The following is a 25828-nucleotide window of genomic DNA, read 5'->3' as shown; positions in this document are numbered from 1 at the left end:
GAGTCATAGATCCAGGTCCACTCTAATGAATGAGTCATAGATCCAGGTCCACTCTAGTGAACGAGTCATAGATCCAGGTCCACTCTAGGGAAGGAGTCATAGGTCCGTGTCATTATTTTAAAAAGTGGGGGGCGGTCTGTAATGAGGGTCAGCTGATGGAGGAAGCGGGCGTGTCGCCGCTTCCTCTAATCCCAGCTCTGTGGCTGCAGGCCAGCTTCCAGCTCATGCAGAGTGTTCTGTTTACCTTCTGAGGTCAGCGGGTCAGAGTGGCGCCGGGCAACAAGTTGCTCAGCTCAGCATCCAGCAGCTAATCCGTATTAGACTGCATAGCACCAAAGCTGACCTTGCTGTGGCACTGAAGGGTTGTGTAACCTCCTTACCTGAACCGTGGCTCCTTTCACCAACGGAGGAACGAGGATCTACTGAAGGAACTACTAAAGGTAACCCTGGAGGACCCTAGTGGAGGATTTCTGATCCTGGTTGGTCCCCTGCAAGAGTAAAATACCCGCAGTACCCGCAGTTGTGGTCTGCCACATCATCATCATCATCTTCCTCGTCATCACCACTGATGGCCGGGTGGGCAGGAACAACAGTTCCTCTGCGTTTCAACCAGCTGAGCAAATCGCTGAAAAAAACAAAGAGCAGAAAGTTGATTCATATTCACCAATATTGGCTTTAAATCTATGGAAATGGGTGAAGCTTCCTATTGGATCACCTTTATACAAACGTATGTAGGAAAGGACATACCTCATTTACTCCATCGGTTACCTGAACCATGTTCAAATATGCTGCACACAGTTTGCACTGATTTCTCTAATTCCTCAATAATGTAGTTGTCATGATTTTATCTAAGGCTCGGACCCACATGCAGTGAAGCCAAACAGAGAGACACAGAGTAAAAGTTAGAACGGGTTTTATTGAAAGGTCTTTTGAGTTCGGTGCAGAGTTCTTCTGAACTCTGCTCGGCCGGGAAACTGAAAGACGAGGGGAAGACAGACTGTTAGATTCAGGCTCAGTGGGGAATTGGAGTTGCTAATCTTGAAGGAGAGGATTTGTTGCCACTCACGTTTCCAGAGAAGAGGAGGCACGTAGACTCCAGTCTGTGTGATGGTCTTCCAGGGTTTGTTTGATTTGGTGGAGGGCGGAACAGGGTTTACCCAGAACTCGGACGGAGTGGAATGATGCAGCCGCTGGTTGCAACTCAGTTTTCCTTTGGTACAGTTGCATTCTGGGAAGTGGACCGAACCAGTCCTCCAGAGGTGGGAAGGAACTGGGACATAATCCTGCAGACATCCAGTCCAATCAGCTTCTTCAACTTTCAGACAATAATCCAACTGTTGATTGGAAACTCTGCTGTGCTGCAGCTTTTACTCATGTTAAAGCAGTGCTGTGACCTTTGACCCTTAAGCTGAGATATTCAGTGAATTTTCAGTAGAACATTTGGATGCTCCATGGGGCTGCTCCTCTTAGAATCTGTCCCCCTCGGTCTCTGAATGGGTCATGTGACCCAGTCTCAGTTCCCATTAAAAACCAGTGCTAACTAGGCTAACAGCTGTTAGCTCGGACCCTCAGCTGATCAGACATTTTTCTGCTTCTCTAATGGAGGATTTCATTCAGAAGCTGAATGTTTCCTCTTCTTTACCGGGAACAAGGATTCTAGACCTGCGGCTCCAAACTGGGCTACTACCAAAAGGTGGTATCCTGCCAGTGGCCTGCAGGGGGCGCTGGACCTGGAAGCTGCAGGTCTAGCGCGCCTACTGGCTGAAAGTTGCATAGTGCAGCTTTAAGCTGTTTAGTTTTATGATATAATATAATGTGCAATGTGTTTCCTGTATTCAGAACCAGAAAGCTTGATCTAAAGAGAGGAATCATGGTTGGGCCAGCAGGATAATCCAGGATAATCCAATGTGTCTCTGTTCTGATCTGCTGTTTAGCTTCATGTTTTGTTTTGTTTTTGTCGTTTTTTTTGTCGTTGTAAGTGAGTGGTAGAAACTTCAGCAGATGTCTTGTAAATAAAGGTCATGTCTGTGTGACGTTCCAACAAAGTCCAGAGGAGAGTCCTGAGCCGTTTCATGTTCTTCTCTGCTTTCCTTTTCCTGTCTACTTCCCTTTATTTTAAACATCTGCCTGTTTCTTTGTTGTCTGTTTAGCTAATAAAGTATTATGGCCTAACATCACTAAGAGTGGACCGGACCGGAGGACCAGCAATACAGAAATGGTACTGTGTCTGCAGAAATACTGATTACTTGGCTGCATAAAAACCTCTCTGCCATCCAGTCAGACCCAACTGGGCCTGGTTAAGGTCAGTCAGAATCACCAGGAGGATTCTGCAGATGAACACTACCCACCCTTAGATCTGGTTAGTAACTAGTAACACCGGTTCTATAAGCAGGAATGGGCTAAAAAGAAGACCCAGATTATTGGAGCTAAGTGGTTCCTGATGGGGATTAAACTGAGAACCAACAAACAGAACTAATGTGGTTAAGTGACCAGAACCAGGACCAGTTGGGTCCGATTGTCCTCTCGTTCGCCGCTCTGCGACATAAGCTGTTTTGCCGTTCTGTAAGATCTGCTTTCTGTGCTCCACCCTGCAGCTCCCCTCTGGGTACGGCACCTACCCCAGTGCGGCCCACCAGGCGGCTGGCAGTCACTGCGCCACCAGCTCCTTGCCCCGTTCTGCCCCCGGTACCCTGGGCTGGCCTCGCTCCACCGCTGCCTCTTCTTCATCTTGTGTTTCCCAGCAGAGTGTTTCTGTTCCTCTGAACACAGGTAGGACCCACAGAGAAGAACACTGGAACCAATCTAATTATCTATTTTCTACAGTAAGATGTCCTCCCTCTGCTTTAGCTTCAAACTGAATGCCAGTGTTTTTCCATGACTTATTTTTGGCTTCAGGACATTCTGGATTATTTTTGTATTTTTTCTGTATTTTCTTCCTGTTTTATCATCACTAATCAGTTAATCAGCTGCCTATTGTTTGCATCTTCATTTTGTTGTCACGTATTTCTGGATTCTTTGTTTTGGTCCATGTCCCTGCTGGCTGTTATTATTTTCATTTAAATGGACAAACTGGCAATGCCATTTCTATCATGTAAAGCATGATAGTCTAAGTCCTCATGTCTTAGACTGAACCAAAGTGATGATCCCATGTGATTCAAACAGATATGGTTTCAGTCTCTATCAGGACTTTAAAATGTTTAAATGAGGTTTTGACATATTTACGCCTCTCTGTGTGGGAGGTTCTACCTCAGGTTCTACCTCAGGTTCTTCCTCAGGGTCTTCCTCAGGTTCTGTCTAAGGTTCTACCTCAGGTTCTTCCTCAGGTTCTTCCTCAGGTTCTGTCTAAGGTTCTACCTCAGGTTCTTCCTCAGATTCTACCTCATGTTCTGCCTCAGGTTCTACCTCCTCCTCCCAGCTGGCTCCAGTCTCCCTTCCAACAGAGCGCACAGACCCACCTCCTGCAGTGGCAGTGGTAGTCCGTCCTTATGTTCCAGACCATCCGTCCAGACCTCAGTCCCCCAGAAAGGGGCCCGCTACCATGAACAGTAGCTCCATCTACAGCATGTATCTCCAGCAGCCCCAGACCAAGAACTATGGGTCTTTGAGCAACCGAACGAGCGTCAAAGCAGGTAGTGCTTACCCTAACCTTCATCCTTTGCCTTCTGACACTGGAAATCAGACCATCTCTCGTTTGTCTCTACAGTCTACGGCAAACCCATCCTCCCCTCCAGCTCCTCATCTCCATCCCCCATCCCCTTCCTACAGGGAGGAGGAGCGAAGGCTGCTGGAGATGAAGTCAAGGAAAAACAAGGAGCAGCAGACTCCAATGATGGACAGGTCCTTCCTCCACCCAGTGTGGACAACATCCCACGACCCCTCAGTCCGACCAAGCTCACACCAGTGGGTGGGTTCACTGACCACCGACAGCCTCATTACATTCTGAAAAGCCCAGGCTACGGGCTAAGCCGTAGAGCCCAGGCTATGGGCTGGGCTGTAGAACCCAGGCTACGGCCGTAGCTGAAGAGCCCAGGCTACGGCTGAGCTGTAGAGCCCAGGCAATGGCCTGAGCTGTAGAGCCCAGGCTATGGGCTGAGCCGTAGAGCCCAGGCTAGGGCCTGAGCTGAAGAGCCCAGGCTACAGGCTGAACTGTAGAGCCCAGGCTAGGGCCTGAGCTGTAGAGCCCAGGCTAGGGCCTGAGCTGTAGAGCCCAGGCAATGGCCTGAGCTGTAGAGCCCAGGCTAGGGCCTGAGCTGTAGAGCCCAGGCTAGGGCCTGAGCTGAAGAGCCCAGGCAATGGCCTGAGCTGAAGAGCCCAGGCTAGGGCCTGAGCTGAAGAGCCCAGGCTAGGGCCTGAGCTGTAGAGCCCAGGCTACGGCCTGAGCTGAAGAGCCCAGGCTAGGGCCTGAGCTGTAGAGCCCAGGCTACGGCCTGAGCTGAAGAGCCCAGGCTAGGGCCTGAGCTGAAGAGCCCAGGCTACGGCCTGAGCTGTAGAGCCCAGGCAATGGCCTGAGCTGTAGAGCCCAGGCTAGGGCCTGAGCTGAAGAGCCCAGGCTACGGCCTGAGCTGTAGAGCACAGGCAATGGCCTGAGCTGTAGAGCCCAGGCAATGGCCTGAGCTGTAGAGCCCAGGCTACTGTCTGAGCTGTAGAGCCCAGGGTAGAGCGAATAGAGCTACCTAACTCCAATCCCATGGTCTGCTAACATCTATGGCAATGCTAGCAGGAGCTCTCTGAAATGTTTGCTATTGTCGTGGATGGAGTTTTCAGTTCTCAATGACTGGCTCTGCCCATTTCATCAGACATAAATCGATTCTACTGTGTATGGTTGCCACAGTGACTGCGTGTTTTCTGGCTGGAGAACACAGGCAGACAGAACAATCAAGTTGGATCAGAACAGTTCTGGTGGGCTCAGATGTAGATGAGATCCGAAAGGTTAAACAGAACCCTTAGGTTCTCCAGAACCATCCAGAGCTGGAATCTTCTGGGAGCATGTCCCTCTACTCTCTGGTTGTTCAGAGATCTGGGGGCGGGAGCAGCGTTCTGCTTGTTTCTGTTGCAGGCCGGATTTTTTTATCAGTAAACGTATCAAAGTGAATCAGTGCAGCAAACATCTCGGTCTCCACAGCCCACTGTCAGCTACGATACCAGAACGATGCTGACCTGGAGGTTCTGCGACGCCGTCTCAGCAACGCCCCGAGGCCCCTGAAGAAACGCAGCTCCATCACAGAGCCCGAGGGCCCACAGGGACCCAACATCCAGAAGCTGCTGTACCAGCGGTGGGTCACGGTTCTTCAGGAACACAAACATCTCATGTCATGGCGAGATGGGCTAACCAAGGCCTTCTATGCAGGTTCAACACCCTGGCAGGAGGCATGGAGGGAGGCTCAGGTAAGGCATCGCCACAGGATGTCCACTGGAGTCAGAACCATCGGGTCAGTTGTCCCTCCTCTGCTTCAGGGAATCCTTTCTACCAGCCAGACTGCATTCTGGGAGACATGGACAGCATCAATTCAGCCAGTGGGCGCGTCAGCGAAGCAGCTGAGGAGGTCGAAGATCAAACTCTGAGCTCAGGCACCAGCCACTCCCCTCCACCTTCAGTTACCATGGAAACACCGACAGCATTAGAGAAAACTAACCAGGCAGCCCAACCCAGCTCACCTCCTGGACCCGACAGGCTTGCGGACCAGAGAGTCCCCGGCTCTGCCCACAGCACAAAAGGCCACGCCCCCTCCTCTCAGTCACCTCCTGCTCTGCCTTCAGCTCCAAAGGTCTGCAGATTGAAGCCCTCCCTTTCTCCCTCAGATTGACATTCTTGTGGTCCATCATGGACTCTGTTTGTCCTGCAGGTCATTGTGAAGAGAACCAACCTGAAGAAGCCATCGTCTGAACGAACCGGACACGGTCTTAGAGTCAAGTTCAACCCTCTGGCCCTGCTGCTGGACGCCTCACTGGAGGGAGAGTTCGACCTGGTGCAGAGGATCATCTACGAGGTGAGGTTCTACTGGTGGAGCAGGTCTCTGTGGTCCATGGTTCTCCAGATGTCCTGCTGCTGACAGTCAAAGGTTCAGAAAACGACTGTATCTTTTAGGTGGAGAACCCCAGCATGCCCAACGATGAAGGCATCACTCCTCTTCATAACGCCGTGTGCGCCGGTCATCACCACATTGTGAAGTTCCTGCTGGACTTTGGGGTGAATGTCAATGCTGCGGACAGCGACGGATGGTCAGTACCTTCAGTCTTCACCATCTGACCGCAGCCTGGTCCTATTTGAAGTTCTTCTTTTCCTCTTCCAGGACCCCTCTTCACTGCGCCGCTTCTTGCAACAGCGTCCACCTCTGCAAGATGCTGGTGGAGTCTGGGGCAGCCATTTTTGCGACAACCATCAGCGATGTGGAAACGGCGGCTGACAAATGTGAGGAGATGGAGGAGGGCTACAGCCAGTGCTCCCAGTTCCTTTATGGTGGGTGGTCCACAGACCCGCCCTGTTCAGAGGTTCCTTTTCAGCAGACTAACCTTCTCTTGACGCTGTTCTCCATCTGCTCTAGGGGTCCAGGAGAAGCTGGGGGTGATGAACAAAGGCTTGGTGTACACGCTGTGGGCCTACACGGCTCAGCGCGACGACGAGCTCACATTCGGCGAGGGCAACGCCATCACCGTGTTGCGTCGCCATGACGACACAGAGACAGAGTGGTGGTGGGCGCGGCTGAATGACCAGGAAGGATACGTGCCCAGAAACCTGCTGGGGGTGAGAGAACATCACACACCTGTCCATGTCCTCTGAGAGGAAGACCCAAGATGTCAAAGGTCAAAAGATCCACAGGCTGATCAGTAGTCATTTGGACCTTTGAGTTCTCAGATCAGAACCTTCTGGTTTCCACATATGGACCAGGCAGCAGGAACGCTACCGTTAGCCATGAGAAATGCCTTTATTTAATTATATTCAGTTGACTCATCTGTAATAGTTTATAGATGTTAACATTTTGTTTACATGATCAAAGGCGAGGGGGTTTAAAATGTAATATTCTCAAGAGTTGAAACCCCTGAGTCAGATTAAAAGCAGGACCCCTGTGGGGCCTCCATTATCAGAGCAATACATCATATCAGTCAGGCACCGAGGAGACGCCTAAATCCAGCAGAAAAACTGCTGCATTAATGTGTTTATGTATCTAATTTTTGTCTGATCTGACAGTTAATAATTTAATGTGTAACATCTGAAAACTAAAATCTTTAGTCACGTTTAAAAACGTTGAAACTGGAGCCTGTTGATTGAGTTCTGCTTTATGTTCTGTTTCCATTTTAAAAGAAACTATCAGCTTAATATTCTGGGGGAAATCTGGGAAAATCCTCCATGTTTAAGGTTCTTCTCTGTAAAGCTCGCATGGCTAACAGAAATGAAAAATAAAAACAAAACATTCTGGGCAGAGGAAGGAAGAACACTAAGAAATCCTCGGATTCTCTGTGGGAGGAGGTTTTTCCTTTCAGGCTGCAGCAGAACGTGTTCTGCATTTGTGGAAGAGGTTGGAGAGGATGGTCTGCCTGGAGAACAGTTCACCCGAAGAGTGAGCATATTGAAGCTTTCCACCCTTACCGAGGAGAAACTCTGACACGCAATGATATGTACATCAGTGAACATCTGACCAAGAGGGACGCTAACATCACCAGGATGTGGCTAAAACCCTCTGTCACCACTGGCCGAACGAGAACATAAACTAGAGCATCAGCAAGTCAGTGATCTGGCCCCAAAAGCTGGGAATGAGCCTTTATATAATGCACATAATGCTGCTGCCGCCATCCAGCAAACCAAGCTGGTGCAACAGAACCTAAGAACATTTCTTTACATTAACACCCTGCAAGAAATTAGAAAGTTGATGTTAGTTTGTTGCCGTTGCAGCTCCCATCAGAGTCGGGTGGAGAGTCTCCTTGCTCCGGCTGCTTTTCTACGTGGTCGTGGTTGTGGTACCAGTGTTCTTCTTTATTGATAGTGATTTTCCAAAAAAATCCGAAATGCGTCTCTGTGCCATATTTCCTCCTCGTTCTGTCATTAGACTATGTAAATTTACTGGTCTGCTGCGGTGAGCCACTTTACTCAGTGACCACTAGCTTGTTAAACGTTGCCATAACAACGCAATTTTTGTGAACTTGTATTTATCAGGCCTTGAAATTATTTAATTAAAATACAAATAAACGAAATAGTAAAATTCCAAAAAATTTAAAAACAATCCATTAGACTTTGTTTCCAAAGTTAAAGAGATTTTTCTTCCATCCAGGAAGCTTTTTCCAATTCCAAATGTCAGAAATAGCGTTGAGTTTCAGGTTTTATACAGTAGCCCAACAAAGCCTTGATTTTGTTTAGAAAACATGCAAATAGTTTGGTTGACTAGGTAGAGAATCCTACCTAGTCTGGAAAAATTGTTTACTGCTGTATAAGAGGACCCTTTGTAAAACAAGAGCAGCATATTTCTCCTCATTATTAGAGGAGAATAAGAATAATCCTAGATTTCTTTTCAATCTAGTTGCCAAACTCACCCAGAGCCATAGCTTAGTTGAACCGTCCATTCTTTATAAATAAGATTGATCTTATTAAAAATAAGATCATTAGCACTCCTCTATCTGGTCAGCCTGCTGGTCATGTCTGCTTCTGTCTCCTTGAACCCCAGTCGGCCTCAGTCTGGTCCGGTTGGGTCCGTCCGGTCGGGTCCAGCTGGCCGGTCTGGTCGGGGCCGCTTGGGTCCATCCGGTCGGGTTCTGTTGGTGGGGTCTGGTCAGGTCCAGCTGGGCGGTCTGGTCAGGTACTGTTGGGTCCATCCGTTGGAGTCCAGCTAGCCGGTCCGGTCAGGGCCGTCTGGTTTGGTCCGGTTGGTCGGGTCCAGCTGGCCGGTCTGGTCGGGTCCGGTTGGGTCTGTCGGGTCGGGTCCAGCCGGCCAGTCTGGTTGGGTCCGTCTGGTTGGTCAGGTCCGGCTGGGTCCATCTGGTTGGGTCCTGTTGTTGGGGTCTGATCAGGTCCATCTGGGCAGTCTGGTCAGGTACTGTTGGGTCCATCCGTTGGAGTCCAGCTAGCTGGTCCAGTCAGGGCGGTCTGGTTCGGTCCGGTTGGTTGGGTCCAGCTGGCCGGTCGGGTCGGGTCCGGTTGGGTCTGTCCGGTCGGGTCCAGCCGGCTGGTCTGGTTGGGTCCGTCTGGTTGGTCAGGTCCGGCTGGGTACATCCGGTTGGGTCCTGTTGGTGGGATCAGCCAAATCCCACAGGTTGCATCCAGCTGGCCGGTCCGGTTGGGTCCGTCTGGTTCTGACTAGTTGGTCGGGTCCAGCTGGCTGGTCTGGTCGGGTCCGGTTTGGGTCTATCTGGTTCAGTCCTATGTTGCATCATGTAATGCGGTTCTGGGTGTCTCTGCAGCTGTATCCCAGGATCAAACCCAGGCAGAGGTCCTTGGCATGAAGGCCTGACCCAGGAGGAAGAGGAGGAGGAAGAGGATGCAGTCAGCAGAGGAAGAGGAGGAGGGACCTTCACCCTCACAGGTGGCAGCAGACTGGATCAAAGAAGGTGATGGAACCGACCCGGAAGGACTTGTGGGACAGGCTGCTGGAAGACGACAAAGGAAGGAAACCAGTATGTGAAGAAAACGATTTTAATGTTCCGGTTCTGGTCCAAAAGTCAAAATATGGTGGTACCAGAACTCAGCCCATCTGCCGGGTGGTTCTGATGCTTTATTCTCTTATTGTGTAGCTTTATTCTAACTGTTTAGTCACTTCCTGTGTTTCCACTGTGGGAACCTTCCATGCCTCGCTGCTGCCATCTGGTGGATGGTTCTAGTTTGTTTCATCTCTTTCTCTGCATGCTGACAGCTAATGTAGAAATATAATAAAAGAATGACCCCCACAGGAAGTAGAGGTGTGGAGTCTGTTTTAGCAGGTGGTTCTGATCACATGTTCTGCCTGAAAAAAAATGTCTGCTGGGATTTTCCCTGCAGACCAAAAATGAGGTCTGGATTATTTTTAATTTAACCCTGAAGTTGCTTTGAGATTCAGAATCTCTTTTATAAGATACATCTGGCTGCGGTAATTTCTGCAAAAGCATTCAGAATAAACATCAAATTATATTTTCATGGTAAAAGAATATATATATATATATATATATATATATATATATATATATATATATATATATATATATATATATATATATAAAATCAGATTTTAAGAAGAACCAGAGAAGATCTCCTTATCGCAGCATTCTCTGCAGGAGTTTTAAATTCATTAATCAGGGTTTTTTGCTCTTTCTGTTGTTTCTTTCTTCCCCAAAATGCTGAATAAAAAAATCTGTTTTTATCAATCCGGTTGAAACTTGAGGCTCATTTTAAGGAACCATTAGAGGAAGGTTAGGAAATGGTAGAAGAGCAACCAGAGTGGAGGTCCCAGAGCTGCAGGGGAGGTTTGCCAAGTAAAGGTTCATAGATAAAGATATAGAAGTCCAACCATTTAGATCAGCATGTAGTCTACCATCTATATCTCCATAATCTATGATTATGGAAGAAAAGCAGCTTCCACAAGTTTCTTCTGAGCTCCAACAGTAAATCAAAATTTGTTCCTGAAATAAAAGTCATGATTGACTTGAAGTTTCTGGAATCAAGCAGAAATGTGTTTATTAAAGGAGAACTGATTGTTTATCTAATGACAACAACCTGGACTACAGAGAGGAGGTGGAGCAGCTGGTGGTGCAGAGATAAACGCCTGATCCTGAACGTGGAGAAGATGAAGGAGATCATGGTGGACTTCAGGAAGAACCGTCCTAACCACGCTCCACTGCTCATAAACAACTCAGCTGTAGAGGTGGTCAGCAGCACCAAATTCATCACAGACACCCTCACCATGGACTGTTCTCCCTGCTGGCCTCTGGGAAGAGGCTTCCCGGCATTCAATGCAGGACCAGCAGGTTCTGCAACAGCGTCTTTCAGTTTTTTTAAGACTGCAAAATGTTATTGTCTAGAGCTGTTTTAAACAAAACACTCGTGTATACAAAATGTCAAAGTAATCTGTCTAAGTCTAGGTAATCTATTTATCTATATCTATTATTCCCACAGAGAATATGCTCTCAGCTGATTTCCCATCAAACGACAAGAGACCCTATTTGATAATTATCTGTGTTCAGCCGTTTAAGAAGACCATAAACTTTCCTTCCTATGTATTTAAAGCCCGTTTTAGACCCAGTAACGTGTTTTAGATGAAGTGAAGTGGGAAGTTCCTGCTGGAAGCCTGGGTGCAAACCACTGCATCATCAGCATAAAAATGAAACCTCGCTCAACATCTCCATCCAATTCATTTAGGAAGATGGAAAACAGACTGGGTCCTAATGTTGAGCGACTCCTTTGGTTATCTCAAGAAAAACCTTCAGCATAAACACGGTACGATCTACGAGATCCTTCTGGAAGCAGGCAGCAGCCGTCTGACCTCAGTTTGGTCCATAACCATCCATGATCATCTCATCAAACACCTTCCAAACTGATAATGTTTCCTATCTAAGGTCAAACGATATCTTTAGCGGAGCTTTGATGGGGCTACGACCACTACTGAAATTATACAGTAAATTTTTACTTTAGCTGAAATGTTCAGCTAAAGTTCTAACTACTTTCAAAATGGATTCCAAACATGAACATAGAGTTTGGATCTGGATGTTTTATTCGGTTCTGATGGCTCTCCAGCTGTGTGGAGGACATGGACAGCTTTAGAGCTTTTGGGGATGGAATTAAACTGAAGACTTCAACTGCAAGATGTGGATTATCTGGACCTGTATATATTTATTGCTTTGTGTCTGTCAGGGCAGAAATTGGATTAAAATGAAATTATTCCATCTTCCTGCACCTCGCTGCCGCACTGTGACATCATCGGCCTTTGAATCTGGCCTTCAGAGGACACAGCCCCTGGATTGGAACTCAGCCCAGGTTTCCATGTTGTATTTCTCAGACAGATCAGCTGTGATTGATGGAGGTCAGCCGGGGACGTCCTGCTGCTTCAGCTCAGTGTTTCCAGCTTCATGCTGATGGAATCTGATCCCAGGTCATCCAGCTCCTGGCTGAGCCGCCTCATTGAATGCCGTCTGTCCTGCAGGCTGAACTGCCTCTGTGGACCAAATGACATGAAGGGGGACGTTTGAAGCTGGACAGCAGACACCAGGAGGGACCTCAAACTCAGATGGAGGGACAGGATCCTGGAACGTAGAGATGCATTCTTTAGATCAAATGATCCCTCACAGCAGCTCTGCAGGGACAGAGGGAAGGAGGGACAGAGCGAGGGTCCACTTATGGAACCCCCCGAAAAAACCATGTGAATGTGAAACACAGCAGGAATCCATGTTGTAGATGAACTGATCTTCAAGCATCTAGAGTAGTTTTTCTTCTTAACAGATGGAAAACGGCTGCTGCTGCACTGCGTCACACTTTCAACATAAGAAACGTTCCACTTTAGATGCAAAATCCCATCATCACCGCAACATTTTTTTTGCAACATATTCAAACACAAACGTCAAATATAATAGGAACATTACTCTTATATTCTTTAGTTTTATTATAATTTAAATTGTTGCAAGGATTTTTTCAGTTTGAAGAAATAGAAAATTACACCATCTGCCAACCGTCACCAGGATGAGCATGAAGGAAGGTCTGTAGACTTAGACTTAGTCAGACTTTATTGATCCCTTGGGAAGACTCCCTCCGGATATTAAGGTTACCAGCAGCTTACAGTGCAAAAAAAGTATTAAGGAGTTCAAATTTTACAGAAAAAATAAAAAAAATACAAGTGTTGCTACTCCTTTCCTCTTCCCCCTGTCCTGTGTTGCCTCCTCGTCCCCAGTGAGGCGTTGTACAGCCTGATGGCGTAGGGGACAAAAGAGTTCTTAAGTCTATTGGTCTGGCACTTTGGAAGCAGCGGTCTGTCACTGAATAGGCTCCTTAGGCTGCTGATGACGATGTGCAGAGGGTGGCTGCTGTTGTCCATGATGTCCATCAGTTTATTTAGTGTCCTCGCCTCTGCCACCGTCACCAGAGAGTCTAGCTTCATGCCGATCAAGGAGCCGGCCCGCCTGATCAGTTTGTCCAGTCTGGACGTGTCCTTCTTGGATGTGCTGCCTCCCCAGCACACCACGGTGTAGAAGAGGACAATCACAGACTGGTAGAACATATATAGTTTGCTGCAGATGTTAAAGGACCGCTGTCTCCTAAGGAAGTACATCCTACTTTGTACCTTCCCGTACAGGTTGCTGGTGTGTTTTGACCAGATATATAGATTCTGCATGCATCGTTTAGGGAGTTAACATTGGATTACTGCTTATTTACTTTTCACAGGTAGGAGCACCATTGTCAGGGCCGCTATGACCCTAGAAGCCTGAGGGGCCGACATCCTAAATTTCCACAGATTTTCTTTCTTTCTATGAAAACTGTTGATCTGGTTCTCAGGATCTGGACCGGTTCTGTCCGGTTTGATATAGAAATGATCCAAACTATGTTCTGACAGGTGAGAGAGGGAATAATGGTGACCAGATTTTATTCACTTTGATCTGTTATAGAGAGTGAATTAATTTAACAAACTTTTAAATAGAATCTGAATGAATAAAACATAATAATGTGGGACAGGTCCATAACTGTGGACTTTGGATGCTATAAAAGCTCCGCCTCTGGACTCACCTGGAGCAGCAGGTAAGTTCCGCTCCGATCCAGCTCACTCTGCAGGGACTGGTTCTATAAAACTATTGGCTCTGTTTCTAAAGCTCAATGATTCTAAAGCTTTAATTTATTTGAACCTTCAGATCAGATCCAGTCAGCACCGGAACCTTCAAAATAAAGCTAAACAGAATCGTTTTTCATCCAGACTTCTCTTCATTTTGTTATTTTCTTATTTATCTCCATTTATCATGTTTAATACAGACTTACAGAGTAAACAATATGTTAATGAAACCACATTTTTGGTGCTTTTGTTTTGAAGAGTTAAACGGAAGTGCTAGCTTATTCAGCTACAGGCACCGAGTTTAGCACACAGCTACTAACTGCTAAAGTATTCTTAGTAAATATTTAGTTTCTGTCTGCAGTCGCAGCTTTTAAGGTTTTAATCATGATGATCAATCTTTAGTTTATTAATATTTAGTTTATTGTGACGTTTCATTAAAGGTGAGTCTATTTTCTCTGCTTTCTTAAAGTCTAACCGAGTTTACCCTCCATTAACCGCTAGCTAGTCACCTGGAAATGCTACCTGCACCTGTAGGATCATTATTTTAATAAAACCGTTAAGTGTTATTAAAGAATTGCTGCTTTAATCCATAGAAATGTTAGAAGAACGCCCCTCTCAAGATGGCGTATACGTCAAGTATGCGCCATCTTGGAAGGGGAGATCTTATGCTGGTTAATGACAGGTTTCTCACAGCAAGAATAGCTCATAAAACATTTAAATAGTTTAGAGCTGAATGGATAATTTCAATGCATGAAATGATGTAAACAATATTTATACAAAAGTCAACGAGAATATTGTTTCTATAAATGAACAGATAAACTGTGAAGAGGAAGGTGGGAAACAACTGAGCCATTAGATCAACAAACTAATAATGATCACATCTAGATAACGATGAGACCTGGCTGACGCTGGATTTATGTGGCGTCGTAATTATGGTAAATACTAAAACATGAAAATCCACTCATGTTGTAGTTTCAACTGGAAAGCTGGAAGATCCAGTGATACCTGAGATGAGGTCCTGTATCACTGATTGGAGGTGTTTCAACATGGCGGAAAGCAGAGAAATGGTTCTGTGTGGTGAAAACCGCATCGTTTTTCTCTCCTCTTCTGTTTGTAGCTCAAACAATGCTGTGATATATATATATATATACCGGTATATATATATATATATATATATATATATATATGTATATGTATGTGTGTGTGTGTGTATTAAAAACATATTAACATTTTAACTTGTTGCTTTTGAAATGACCGTTGTTATTATTAATCAGGCAGTCGATGCATTTGCTGCATCCTCTTCCTCCATGTTTTCTCTCCTCCACCAAAGCAAAGCTCTTCAACACGATGGCTGCTCGTTTCTACTTAACCAGTGGTCAGAAATCAACGCTGCCCACATTAAAGATCATCCTCTATGAAATCAGCAGCTTTCTTTTCGCCTGCGGAGGAGGGGGCATCTGCCACATTAACTGTTTCTGATGCTGAAGAGGGAAGCAGTGCTATCAATAGACAGCCTAGGAGGGATGAAATAGAGAAACCTAGAAATCATTTTCTGAAAGAGTTTTCTAACTGTGGTCATCTTGAGAAAGAAACAATTCAGACAGCTAATTCTGTCTGTATTGCTGCTGATTCAGTGTTGTTGCCCCCAGGTGAGGGGGCGTCCCAGCCTGCACCTGATGCTCCACAGGTGGATGATATGGAGTATGACAGTGAATCAGACACCGTTTCAATCGCATATTCCCAAATATACAGTGGTGACTTGTATACTTAAGAAGAAATCAATGTTTTCCTTGATGAAACTTTTGAAAAACTTGTTAAAGTCAGAGATTATTTTCCTGATGTTGAAAAATGTATCAAGAGTGCACGAATGGTACAGAAAACAGTTGGCTTTGAAATGCTTGATGAAAAGAAATGATTCCGTTTTAAAAAAGCATATGAGAAACATCCAGAGACAGTTATTAGTAAACTGGGTGGTCTTTTCTTTACCGTCTTTGTCTGTCCTTCCTTTCTTTTTCACCTCCATGCATAACATCAGGGTGGGATCTTTAAACATCAATGGTTGGAGGGATCCATTTAAAAGAGCAGTTAGTTTGGAGATGATCATTCAAAAGAAGCTAGATGTTTTGTTTTTACAGGAGATACATACCGATCGTCAAAACGAGATAGAATGGGGTATCAGTTGGAAAGGGAATTATTTTTGTCTCATGGGAACAGGTCATCTGCTGGTGTAGCTATTTTATTTTCTCCAGGATTGATTGCTAACATCAAATCACAAACTGAGTTAATGCCGAGCAGGGTCCTGGTGATTAGAGCAGAAATAGAAGGCTTTTATTTCTGTTTTATTAATGTTTATGCACCAAACCAAGGAGGGGACAGGATTGAGACTTTTGAGAAGAAGTTATTTGCAGCAGTCTAATCAAAATGAGTGTGTTGTGATGGGTGGGGATTGGAACTGCACTACTAACTTCACTACAGATAGAACAGGCAAGAACCTCATCTTCCGTCTTCTTTTAAGTTGTTTCAGCTGATTTCAGAGCTGAATTTAGTTGATGCTTGGAGGAATAAACACCCTCAAGATAAAAATTAAGGATGGAACTGTTAGTGGGGCTAGATTGGATAGATTTTATATCTCTGATTTTCATAGAAATAGACTGTCTGACTGCCTAATTTGTCCAGTTGGTTTTTCTGACCATCATCTAGTCTATATGGATTTGTGTCTTTCATCCACTATTAGAAGTAAATCTTATTGGCATTTCAATATTAAACTGCTTCAAGTCAAAGTTTTAGTAATTTTTGGCAGTTATGGAAAGAAAGGAAGATTTTACATCTTTAACTGAGTGGTGGGAGGTTGGTAAGGCTCAGATTAGAGTCTTCTGTCAACAATGCACAAGTCATTCTACAACTAAAATTTAAAATTTGATTCAGAATTTAGAAAATGAAATAACACAATTGGAAAATGACGTGCTTACAGATATTATAAATAATGATCAGCTTAAACAAAACAAAGATCAGTTAAGTCATTTTTTTTATGAACGGTCTAAAGGGGCTTTAGTCCGGTCGAAGTTTGTTAATATTGAAGACATGGATGCTCCTACATCCTTCTTTTTCAACCTAGAGAGAAATATCAGTCAAACGAAACAGCTGATTGGCCTTCGGCTTCCAGATGGAACTCTGACCCCTGACCCTAACACCATGAAGGAGCAGGCTGTAGCCTTTTATAGTGATGTTTTCAAGCGGCAGGACTGTAACAGACGAGGCTGATGTAGTCCTCTCTGCTCCCAGGTAGATCTCCTGGACCATGTCTCAGCATTTCCACCTGAACACTCCTCTGCTGGAGAGCGTCAGCATGTCCAAGCGGGTGGGGACCACCGTTTATTTGAAGATGGAGAACTGCCAGCCCTCTGGATCCTTCAAGATCAGGGGGATAGGACACCTGTGCCAGCAGGTGGGGCTGCTGAACATCTGTCCTGGACCTCCTCCCCCATGTATGATGTTGACTGACTGACCTGTTCTCTCAGCTTGCAGGACAGAGCAGAGGAATCGTTTGTTCTTCAGGTAACATCTGGATCAGGAACCAGCCTGGGGTTGTCCTGCTCTGGTACTGATGGGCTGTTTTCTCCAGGAGGGAATGCTGGTATGGCTGCAGCCTATGTGGCCAGAAGAATGGGGCTTCCAGCGACTGTGGTGGTTCCCTCCTCCACCCCTCAGCTGGTGGTCCAGAGGCTCCAGGACCAAGGAGCTGCTGTCAGGATTGTAGGGAAGGTAAGACCCTCTTTTCTTAGAAGGCAGCCAGACCCCCTCTACCGCCCTGCCTGCACAGCCTCAGGCTCCGTCCTCTGGAGAGAAGTTCCAAGAAGCATGCTGAGACCATCCTAAAGCCAGAGAGGAAATCTGCCTGACTCATAGCCTGGCCAGAAGTTCTCCTCCTCAGTTTCCAGCTTCCATCACTGCTGGTCTCCATCAACCAGCACAACCAAGAAAGACCTCCAGGCAACAGCAGCTGCTTCTGGAAGCTACATATCCTGTAAAATGCTGAACCTGGACACTTTGTTCTCAGCCTCCCTCTGAAGATCAGGATGTCTGTCAGATACTCCTGTTGCTCCTGATACTCCTTCGTTTGGCTTTTTCTTTGGCTCTACTTCATTCAGAATAGTCAGGATATCATCCTGAGCTATCTCTATAGTTCTGCTGCTATAGGCTTAGACTGCTGGAGGACATAGGGTATGGAGAGCCATTTCAGCCAAAATTAAATAAATAAAAAATGAGTAAAATAAATCAAAAAATGAAGAAAATGAGTGAAATAAATAAAAAATTTGTTAAATAAATAATTTAGCTTTTTCATTAAACCAATTTTTAATTTATTTATTTTTCATATTATCAATTTCCCAATTTCTATTTTTCATTTATCTATTTGTCATTTATCCCTTTATCCATTTACCCATTTTTCATTAATCTAATTTTCATTTAACCACTTTTCAATTTCCCTTTTTCATTAAGCCAATTTTTTTATTTATTTATTTTTCAGTTTATCTATTTCTCAATTTCTGTTTTATCTATTTTTCATTTGTCCATTTTTCATTAATCTATTTTTTAATTTAACCATTTTTCGATTTCCTTTTTCCATTAACCCGATTTCCTATTTCCCGGTTTCATTAATCAATTTCTCATATATCCCTTTTTTTACTTACCCATTTTCTTTTATCTATTTTTCATTTACCCATTTGTTTGAAAAAATTTTAATTTTCCCATTTTCCAATTTCCCTTATTCATTAAGTATTTCCTTATTTTTTAATTTATCACATTCTATTTTCCCCTCTTCGCTTATAAATAAAGGGATAAATGAAAAATGGACAAATGAAAAATAGATAAAACAGAAATGAAGAAATAGATAAACTGAAAAATAAATAAATAAAAAAATTGGCTTAATGAAAAAGGGAAATTGAAAAGTGGTTAAATGAAAATTAGATTAATGAAAAATGGGTAAATGGATAAAGGGATAAATGACAAATTGATAAATGAAAAAGAGAAATTGGGAAATTGATAATATGAAAAATAAATAAATTAAAAATTGGTTTAATTAAAAAGCTAAATTATTTATTTAACAAATTTTTTATTTATTTCACTCATTTTCTTCATTTTTTGATTTATTTTACTCATTTTTTGTGAGGGATTGCTGAAGAGTCAATGAGTCGATCCAATCAACGGGATTCTTTAGATAGAAAACTTTAAAATAATCTGACAGGATGATCTGGTTGATCTGGATCTATAAAGTGACCTGAACCGGTTCAGACTGGTTCCAGGTGATCAGACCAACAGACTACCCTGTGGTAGAAGGTGGTGTTTCATGTGAACCTTCTCCATCCACCACCTAGATGGGGTCAGGGAGGTACTGCCTCCTCCTTGTTGGAGTTAATGACGAAGTTTCGTAGGGTTTGATGATTCCAGCTGCTTGGAGGCCAAACAGAGAGAGATGTTTATGGATCAGACTTCTGGAGAAACCTTGCTGTTATTCTTGACCTCCAGGTCTGGGACGACGCCAATGCAGAAGCTCTGAGACTGGCAGAGACAGAAGGCCTGACCTTGGTTCCTCCGTTTGATCACCCTCTGCTGTGGTAGGAGCTTCTCTGTTCAGAGGATCATCATGTTTGCAGCCTGTGAGGAGCAGAACATCCCAAGATTTCTCTGAATCTTCCAGGCAGGGCCACGCCTCCTTGGTGGCCGAGGCTGCAGCCGCTCTGGGCCCCGACAGGAAGCCCGGCGCCATCCTACTCTCCGTGGGAGGGGGGGGACTCCTCTGTGGGGTCGTCCACGGTCTGAGGGACGTTGGCTGGATGGATGTGCCCATCATTGCCATGGAAACAGTGGGAGCCGACTGTTTCAACGCTGCAATAAAGGCGGGGAAGGTGGTGACGTTGGAGGACATCACCAGGTTGGTGCTTTGGGGTTTCTGAAGGTCCGTCAGGGGCTCGAAGTTCCGGTCCAGAGGAGGTCGGGTTTCCTGCTCAAACAGAGAAGACATGTTCTGGTTCCGGTTCTGATTCCTACCAGAAGGTTCTGCCAGAACAAAGAGTTCTAGATGTAAAACAGAATAGAATTCAACTCTATTGTAACTAGAAAGCAACAAAATTCCCTCTCTACATTTAACCCATCCACTTAGAGACCAATGGGGTGGCAGTCTGTGGCCCTGGATTCATAGCTCTATGCTCTAACCATTTGGCTGCCGCTCATCCTGTTTTTCTAGACAAACGTTCAGGCTTTAGGAATCAGAGAAAATCCTCTGGAAAGCTTCCTCTTCAGGGAACTTTTCTAGTTCTGCAGAACCCCCCAGGGCCCGAGTTCAGCAGCCTGTATAGCCGACTGGCAGTTTCAGGATAAACCAGGTCCTGATGGACGGTTGTGGACTGATGCTGATGAAGATCTGATCTCTGGTCAGATTCATGTGGATCAGATGAGAGGAAGGTTCTGATTGGCTGCAGATAAGGATTAAAATGCCCAACAATCAATCTTTTAATTCTGTTTTTCATTCATTGATTAGAAATAAATATTTAAGCAGCTTTGAAACCAGCTGAAGCTAAAGACGCTGAGTGTTTGTATTTTATTTATTTAGCGTTTTTATCCAAAGTGACTTATAAAGCAGGCGTTAGCATGAAGCGGACCCACCCTGGCAGCGGGGGTTCAGACCCAGGGCCTCCTCCACTAAAGCTAGCCGCACTTTACATCAGAAAGACTTAATATTTCAGGGTTTCTGAGTCTGCATGCTCCAGTAAGGGATTGATGATGATGTCATTCATGACCGATGCGTCCGCAGTGAAGCCAAGTGTCTGGGAGCGAAGACGGTCTGCCAGGCGGCCTTCGACTTCAGCCAGAGCGGCGAGCTGAACATCATCTCAGAGCTGGTGAGCGACCAGGAGGCACTGAAGGCTGTCTGCACCTTCCTGGGTGGGTGACCTCCTCCTGCAGACGTCTGTCTAACCCCCCGCTCTGAAACATGCTCTGAAACACGCTCTGAAACATGCTCTGAAACACGCTCTGCTTCTTGTCTTGCAGATGAGGAGCGCGTTCTGGTGGAGATGGCATGTGGAGCAGCGTTGGCGGCTGTCTACAATGGACTGATAGCCAGACTGCAGAAACAAGGCAGATAATCCTTCCTCCTGTTTGGATCAAACTGTTGGTCATGAACGGCGTGAATACTTTCTGCTCATTACAGCCATTATTTAAAGAAACCTCTTCAGACGTTGATTCCTGCTGCAGGAAGGTGTAGATCTAGAGCAGCCCGAGCTTTGGCCACATCTGAGACTCTTGTCTGTGTTTCAGGTGGTCTGCCGACTCCCCTTGGCCCCCTGCTGGTGGTGGTGTGCGGCGGAAGCGGCATCAACATGGAGCAGCTGGACAGTCTGAGGCAGAAGCTGCTGAGCTGAACCAGTGGATACTGGGACCAGTTCAAAGCTGGAAACTAGAAGCTCTGAATGACGGTGTGATTTACTTTAGCTGGGAGTTTAATGGAGGCCGTGGAGACGCTTGATGATGATGATGATGATGATGATGATGATGTGATGATGATGATGATGATGATGATGATGATGATGATGATGATGATGATGATGATGATGAGATGGACCTGGCCAAACCTGAAATCTCTGCCTTGGATCAGAACCTTCTTCCTGCTTCATGTGATTAAGACCTGAATTAAAGCAAAGTAGAAATAAAGAATGAGAAGAGTCTGGGCTGGATGAGCTTCGCTGGTGAACTTTGACCCCTCAGGATCAGATGCTTCTGTAGCTGCAGCGAGCATCGTCATCATCAGCACATGGAGTTTGTAGAAGATGAAGATAGTTGAGAATCTGAGCTCAGTTTCTCCTTCTGTGGATGTTTGAGCATATCGCCATGGAAACAGTGTAGAAAGTTGTGCTTAAGGGGCCGAATGTGTTTCTGTCAGGGCTGATAAACATGGAGGCTCAAAGCGAAGCTTAGAGCCACAGCAGAATAATCAACTTAATAAAGAAAATTAGACATATAATCAAAAGATTTGTTCTTTATTATTTGTTTGTGTGCAGATCTGAAAACTTCTAGATTTATTAAAGATTCTATGACCTGGTTTTATTTCCACTCATCTTGCCATCATCGTCTGATGACATCAAGGGACACAACAATCCCTTCAGGTCCACGTTCACAGACCTACAGTCTCCACCTTTATTGGAGAGTCTTTATGAGACTGACCGACTTTACCAGACTGCCTTCATTGGACCCAGAGTCTTCATCGCACCTTCTTTATCGGACCGCCTTTATCAGACTGTCTTTATCAGACCGTCTTCATCGAACCGTTTTCATCGGACCTTCTTCGTTTGACCATCCTCATCAGTAGACCATTTTAGTAGACCATTTTCATCGGACCCACAATCTTTAGCAGACCGTCTTCATCGGAACGCCTTTATTGGACCGCCTTTGTTGGACCGTCTTTGTCGGACGGTCTTTGTCGGACCTTCTTCGTTGGACTGTCTTCAATGGAACAACTTTACTGGACCGTCTTCATCGGACTGTCTTTATCGGAGTGTCTTCATCTAACCATCTTTATCGGACCGTGTTCATCGGACCGACTTCGCTCAACCGTCTTCATCGGACCGTCTTTGGCGGACCGTCTTCATTGGACCACCTTTATCGGACCTTCCTCTTTGGACTGTCTTCAGTGGAACGGCTTTATTGGATCGTCTTCATCGGACCGTCTTCATCGGTCCGTCTTTACTGGACCATCTTAATCTAACCTTCTTTATCGAACAGTCTTTATTAGACAGTCTTTACGGGACCGTCTTCATTGGACAGTCTTAGTCGGACCGTCTTCTTCGGACAGACTTTACTGGACCGTCTTCTTCGGACAGACTTTACTGGATCGTCTTCATCGGACCGTCTTTATCGGACCGTCTTCTTCGGACAGACTTTACTGGCCCATCTTCATGGGACAGACTTTACTGGACCGTCTTTATCGGACCGTCCTTATCGGACCTTCTTCTTTGGACAGACTTTACTGGATCGTCTTCATCGGACTGTCTTCTTCGGACAGACTTTACTGGACCGTCTGCATTGGACCGTCTTCATCGGACCGTCTTCATCGGACCGTCTTCATCTGACCTGCTTTATCAGACCGTGTTTATCGGACCGTCTTCATCGGACCGACTTTACTGGACCGTCTTCATCGGACCGTCTTTATCGGTAATGAGATGGTTTCTGAAGAAGAGTTTAATTCCAGCAACCTTAAAAGCCTTTGGTACATATCCCTGTAACATAGATAGAATAATCACATCTAGAATGTAGGAAGAGATCAAAGGGAATACCTCCTTAAATGACCTGGTTGGAACTGGATCTAACATACAAGCTGAAGGCTTAGATGAAGACAATAGTTTTGCTAACTCTGAAAGTTCAACTGGATCAAAGCAGTCTAAACCCGGTTCAGATTCCATGACTACCTCACATGCTGCCCCACCCTCCAGAGACAAACCAATCGCGGATAGAGGAGTGCTAATGATCTGATTTTTAATAAGATCAATCCTATTTATAAAGAATCCCATAAAATCATTCCTGCCAATAGCAGGTGGAATGGACGGTTCAACTAAGCTATGGCTCTGGGTGAGTTTGGCAACTATATTAAAAAGAAATCTAGGATTATTCTTATTCTCCTCTATTATTGAGGAGAAATATGCTTCTCTTGTTTTACAAAGGGTCCTCTTATACAGCAGTAAACTATTTTTCCAGACTACGTAGGATTCCCGTAGGCCTGTGGAGCGATATTTTCTCTCCAGTTTCCTAGTATTTTGCTTCAAAGTGCGCGGCTCTGCATCAAACCAAGGAGCCAGCTTTCTATTTTTACAGTTTTAATTTTCAAAGGGGCTGCATTGTCTAAGGCAGTATGCAGAGAACTAGCAACCCCATCAACAAAATCATCAACCTGTGAAGGGGAATAAACTATGCTTTTGCACTCTGCAGCACTGCATAAATCCAGAGCTATATCATCATCACAGACATCTGAGCCTCTCCCCATTTTAAGCTGCTTTTATACTCTCTTTATCGCACTCTGTAGATGCACGTGCATGACCGGATGTTCTGTCGAAATCTTACTGAAATGTGTGCTGGCCAAAGCCAGAGTTGGCTCTGACACTCAAACAGGAAAAAGATGTTTCCTGTTTTTGCCAATATCTCTTGGCTTATAACCTGAGTATGTGCAAATCAGCAATTAGGATTCTTGTTTTCACTGAGATTCGTTCGTGACCTCCAGCATGTATTACTTATTATGGAAACAGAAGAGGCTTTTTTACTAAGCCCCGAACAAGGCTATATACCAACAGTACAATTGCTTCTGCAACCTCAATCCTACTGAGCATCTTTGGAGGGAGCTGAAACAGCCGCCTGAGACTCCTGGATGAGGAGTGGAGCAGAGGTCTGACTGACAGAGCAGCTGTTCCCAAACTATTAGCAACCAACCAAAGCTCCTGTCATCATGGCTCCCATTATGGATTGGTCCACCTAGAACTGAACTGGAATAAAGTTACAGCATCAGCAAAGGGATCATGGGGATTTTCAAGACTCAGATCAGTCAAGAGATCAAATCTACCTCACATCTTACTCACATCTACCTCATATCTACCTCACACCTACCTCACACCTACCTCAGGTCTACCTCACACCTACCTCACATCTACCTCACACTTATCTCACACCTACCTCATATCTACCTCACACCTACCTCACAGCTAACTCACATCTTCCGAGCAGCAGCAGCCATGATGTGCCTCAGTGTCCAGCACCACAGACAACGCTGTCTGTTTAAAGCTGTAGACCATCTGCATGCTACAACTCAGAAGGATTCCTTCCTCTATAAAGCATCTTAAAATGAAGCGTAGAAAATTAGTTCTTATTAAATATATTTACTGGTTAATAGAATCGTATTTATTTACTAAAGTTAGTTTGTATTTTTTTTTTTTTACGTCTTCATTATGTGAGGAATAAATGGAACATGTAATTATCGGACCTCCATCCTTCGTCTTAAACATCCCTGGTGTTTCCAGTATCCCGTTTTGGGAATGCCTGACTTACAGGATTCATGGCAGTGATTGACTCTAAAGGTCGGACAACTAAATATTAGGTTAAAGAAAGGATAATTTCAGTCAGGGCCTGTTTGTGACATTATGTTCTGATTCTCTTAAAGACTTGTTGAAAATCTGGCTTTTATCTGTTCTTTTTCAAATAATTTTGTTAGATTATTACTTCAGTCAGATTTCTGTGAACATCGTGGATTCTTCTGTCATTAAACAGAATTTGGGGATCGACCAGGTAGAACTGAGTTTTCTAATTTCTCTCCTCCTGTTTTGAAGGAAGTGCCACACAAGTGTTTAAAACTAAATGTGGGGGTTTTATGTTTTAGGAACAGAATTTGTTTTTCACACCGAGTCAGAAGGCCTCTAATTTCCCGCTCATGGATTCTGGAGCTCTGCTGTCCATGGACTCCTCAGCACTGCGCTTCATGACCAGCTGTAGCTTCATCTCTTGTTACCTTGGGAACAGAGACAGCTGATCATTTGGCGTCTGGAACTGGACCGATGTTTGATGCTGCCTGTTTGGGTATTTTATGTTTATTTTGCTGCCGTCTTTGCCAGCTCACTCTGGAAAAGATCTTTAAATCTCACTCATTCATTTCCCTACATGCTGCCCTGTCCTCTCTGAGCGGCTGGGTTCCTTCCTCCTCTGGATCAGCTGGGAGACGGAGCAGCTGGTGGATGAAGCCACCTGTTTCTATGGCAACAGGAAGGCAGGGAGACGAGTGGCAGCTATTAATAGGAGGAAGTCAGCAGGAGCGGATGGAGAAGACGGTGTTTACCTGCACGCATTGTTATCACCATGGTGATAACAGGTTGTTAGAAAATGAAAATCCCAAAATGAGTTTAGGTTTTTAGCAGCAGAGAAGCATCATGATGAGGAGAGAAGAAGCTCAGGAGCCATTTTATTTTAAGCCAAGAAATGACAAAAGGATGCAGGAAAATAAAAGACAGTTGGCAGTTTAATCACCTTAATGTTTTTTTTTTTTGTCTCCATTTTAATGTTTTTGTTTACTTAAAGGAATAGTACACCCAAAACAT

General features: G+C 45.0%; 2 protein-coding genes across 4 annotated transcripts in view; both read left to right on the top strand.

The window, feature by feature from the left end:
• LOC107101549 (apoptosis-stimulating of p53 protein 1-like) overlaps positions 1-10060 on the top strand; it is a 22849-nt gene extending 12789 nt beyond the window's left edge. For 2 of the 3 annotated variants that reach the window (XM_015400498.1, XM_015400499.1), the window contains exons 9-20: positions 2151-2218; positions 2595-2769; positions 3396-3629; positions 3704-3904; positions 5123-5273; positions 5348-5385; positions 5455-5765; positions 5844-5987; positions 6086-6219; positions 6291-6457; positions 6543-6742; positions 9388-10059. In XM_015400498.1, the coding sequence (XP_015255984.1) occupies positions 2151-2218; positions 2595-2769; positions 3396-3629; positions 3704-3904; positions 5123-5273; positions 5348-5385; positions 5455-5765; positions 5844-5987; positions 6086-6219; positions 6291-6457; positions 6543-6742; positions 9388-9429 (1865 nt within the window). In that variant the 3' untranslated portion in view covers positions 9430-10059. Of the gene's footprint in view, positions 1-2150; positions 2219-2594; positions 2770-3395; positions 3630-3703; positions 3905-5122; positions 5274-5347; positions 5386-5454; positions 5766-5843; positions 5988-6085; positions 6220-6290; positions 6458-6542; positions 6743-9387 lie in introns of all 3 variants that reach the window. The other variant, XM_015400497.1, reaches the window with a different exon arrangement.
• A 3941-nt stretch (positions 10061-14001) lies between these two features.
• sdsl (serine dehydratase-like) lies at positions 14002-21255 on the top strand. The gene is made up of 9 exons (XM_015400511.1): positions 14002-14146; positions 16989-17151; positions 17225-17261; positions 17329-17468; positions 19230-19318; positions 19402-19635; positions 20515-20645; positions 20754-20840; positions 21021-21255. The coding sequence occupies exons 2-9, from the start codon at positions 17005-17007 to the stop codon at positions 21122-21124; spliced, it is 969 nt and encodes a 322-aa protein (XP_015255997.1). The 5' UTR covers positions 14002-14146; positions 16989-17004; the 3' UTR covers positions 21125-21255.
• Positions 21256-25828: the final 4573 nt, after the last annotated feature.

The sequence above is a fragment of the Cyprinodon variegatus genome, unplaced genomic scaffold (assembly GCF_000732505.1).
Source record: "Cyprinodon variegatus isolate N-32 unplaced genomic scaffold, C_variegatus-1.0 Scaffold1112, whole genome shotgun sequence".
NCBI classification, from domain to species: Eukaryota; Metazoa; Chordata; class Actinopteri; order Cyprinodontiformes; family Cyprinodontidae; genus Cyprinodon; species Cyprinodon variegatus.
This window is presented reverse-complemented; position numbering and strand designations above follow the sequence as displayed.

Coding starts and splice junctions, on each gene's coding strand:
- sdsl (XM_015400511.1), top strand. CDS start 17,005: ATGTCTCAGCATTTCCACCTGAACACTCCTCTGCTGGAGAGCGTCAGC. Junction 17,152..17,224: donor TAGGACACCTGTGCCAGCAG/GTGGGGCTGCTG, acceptor CTGTTCTCTCAG/CTTGCAGGACAGAGCAGAGG. Junction 17,469..19,229: donor CTGTCAGGATTGTAGGGAAG/GTAAGACCCTCT, acceptor CTTGACCTCCAG/GTCTGGGACGACGCCAATGC.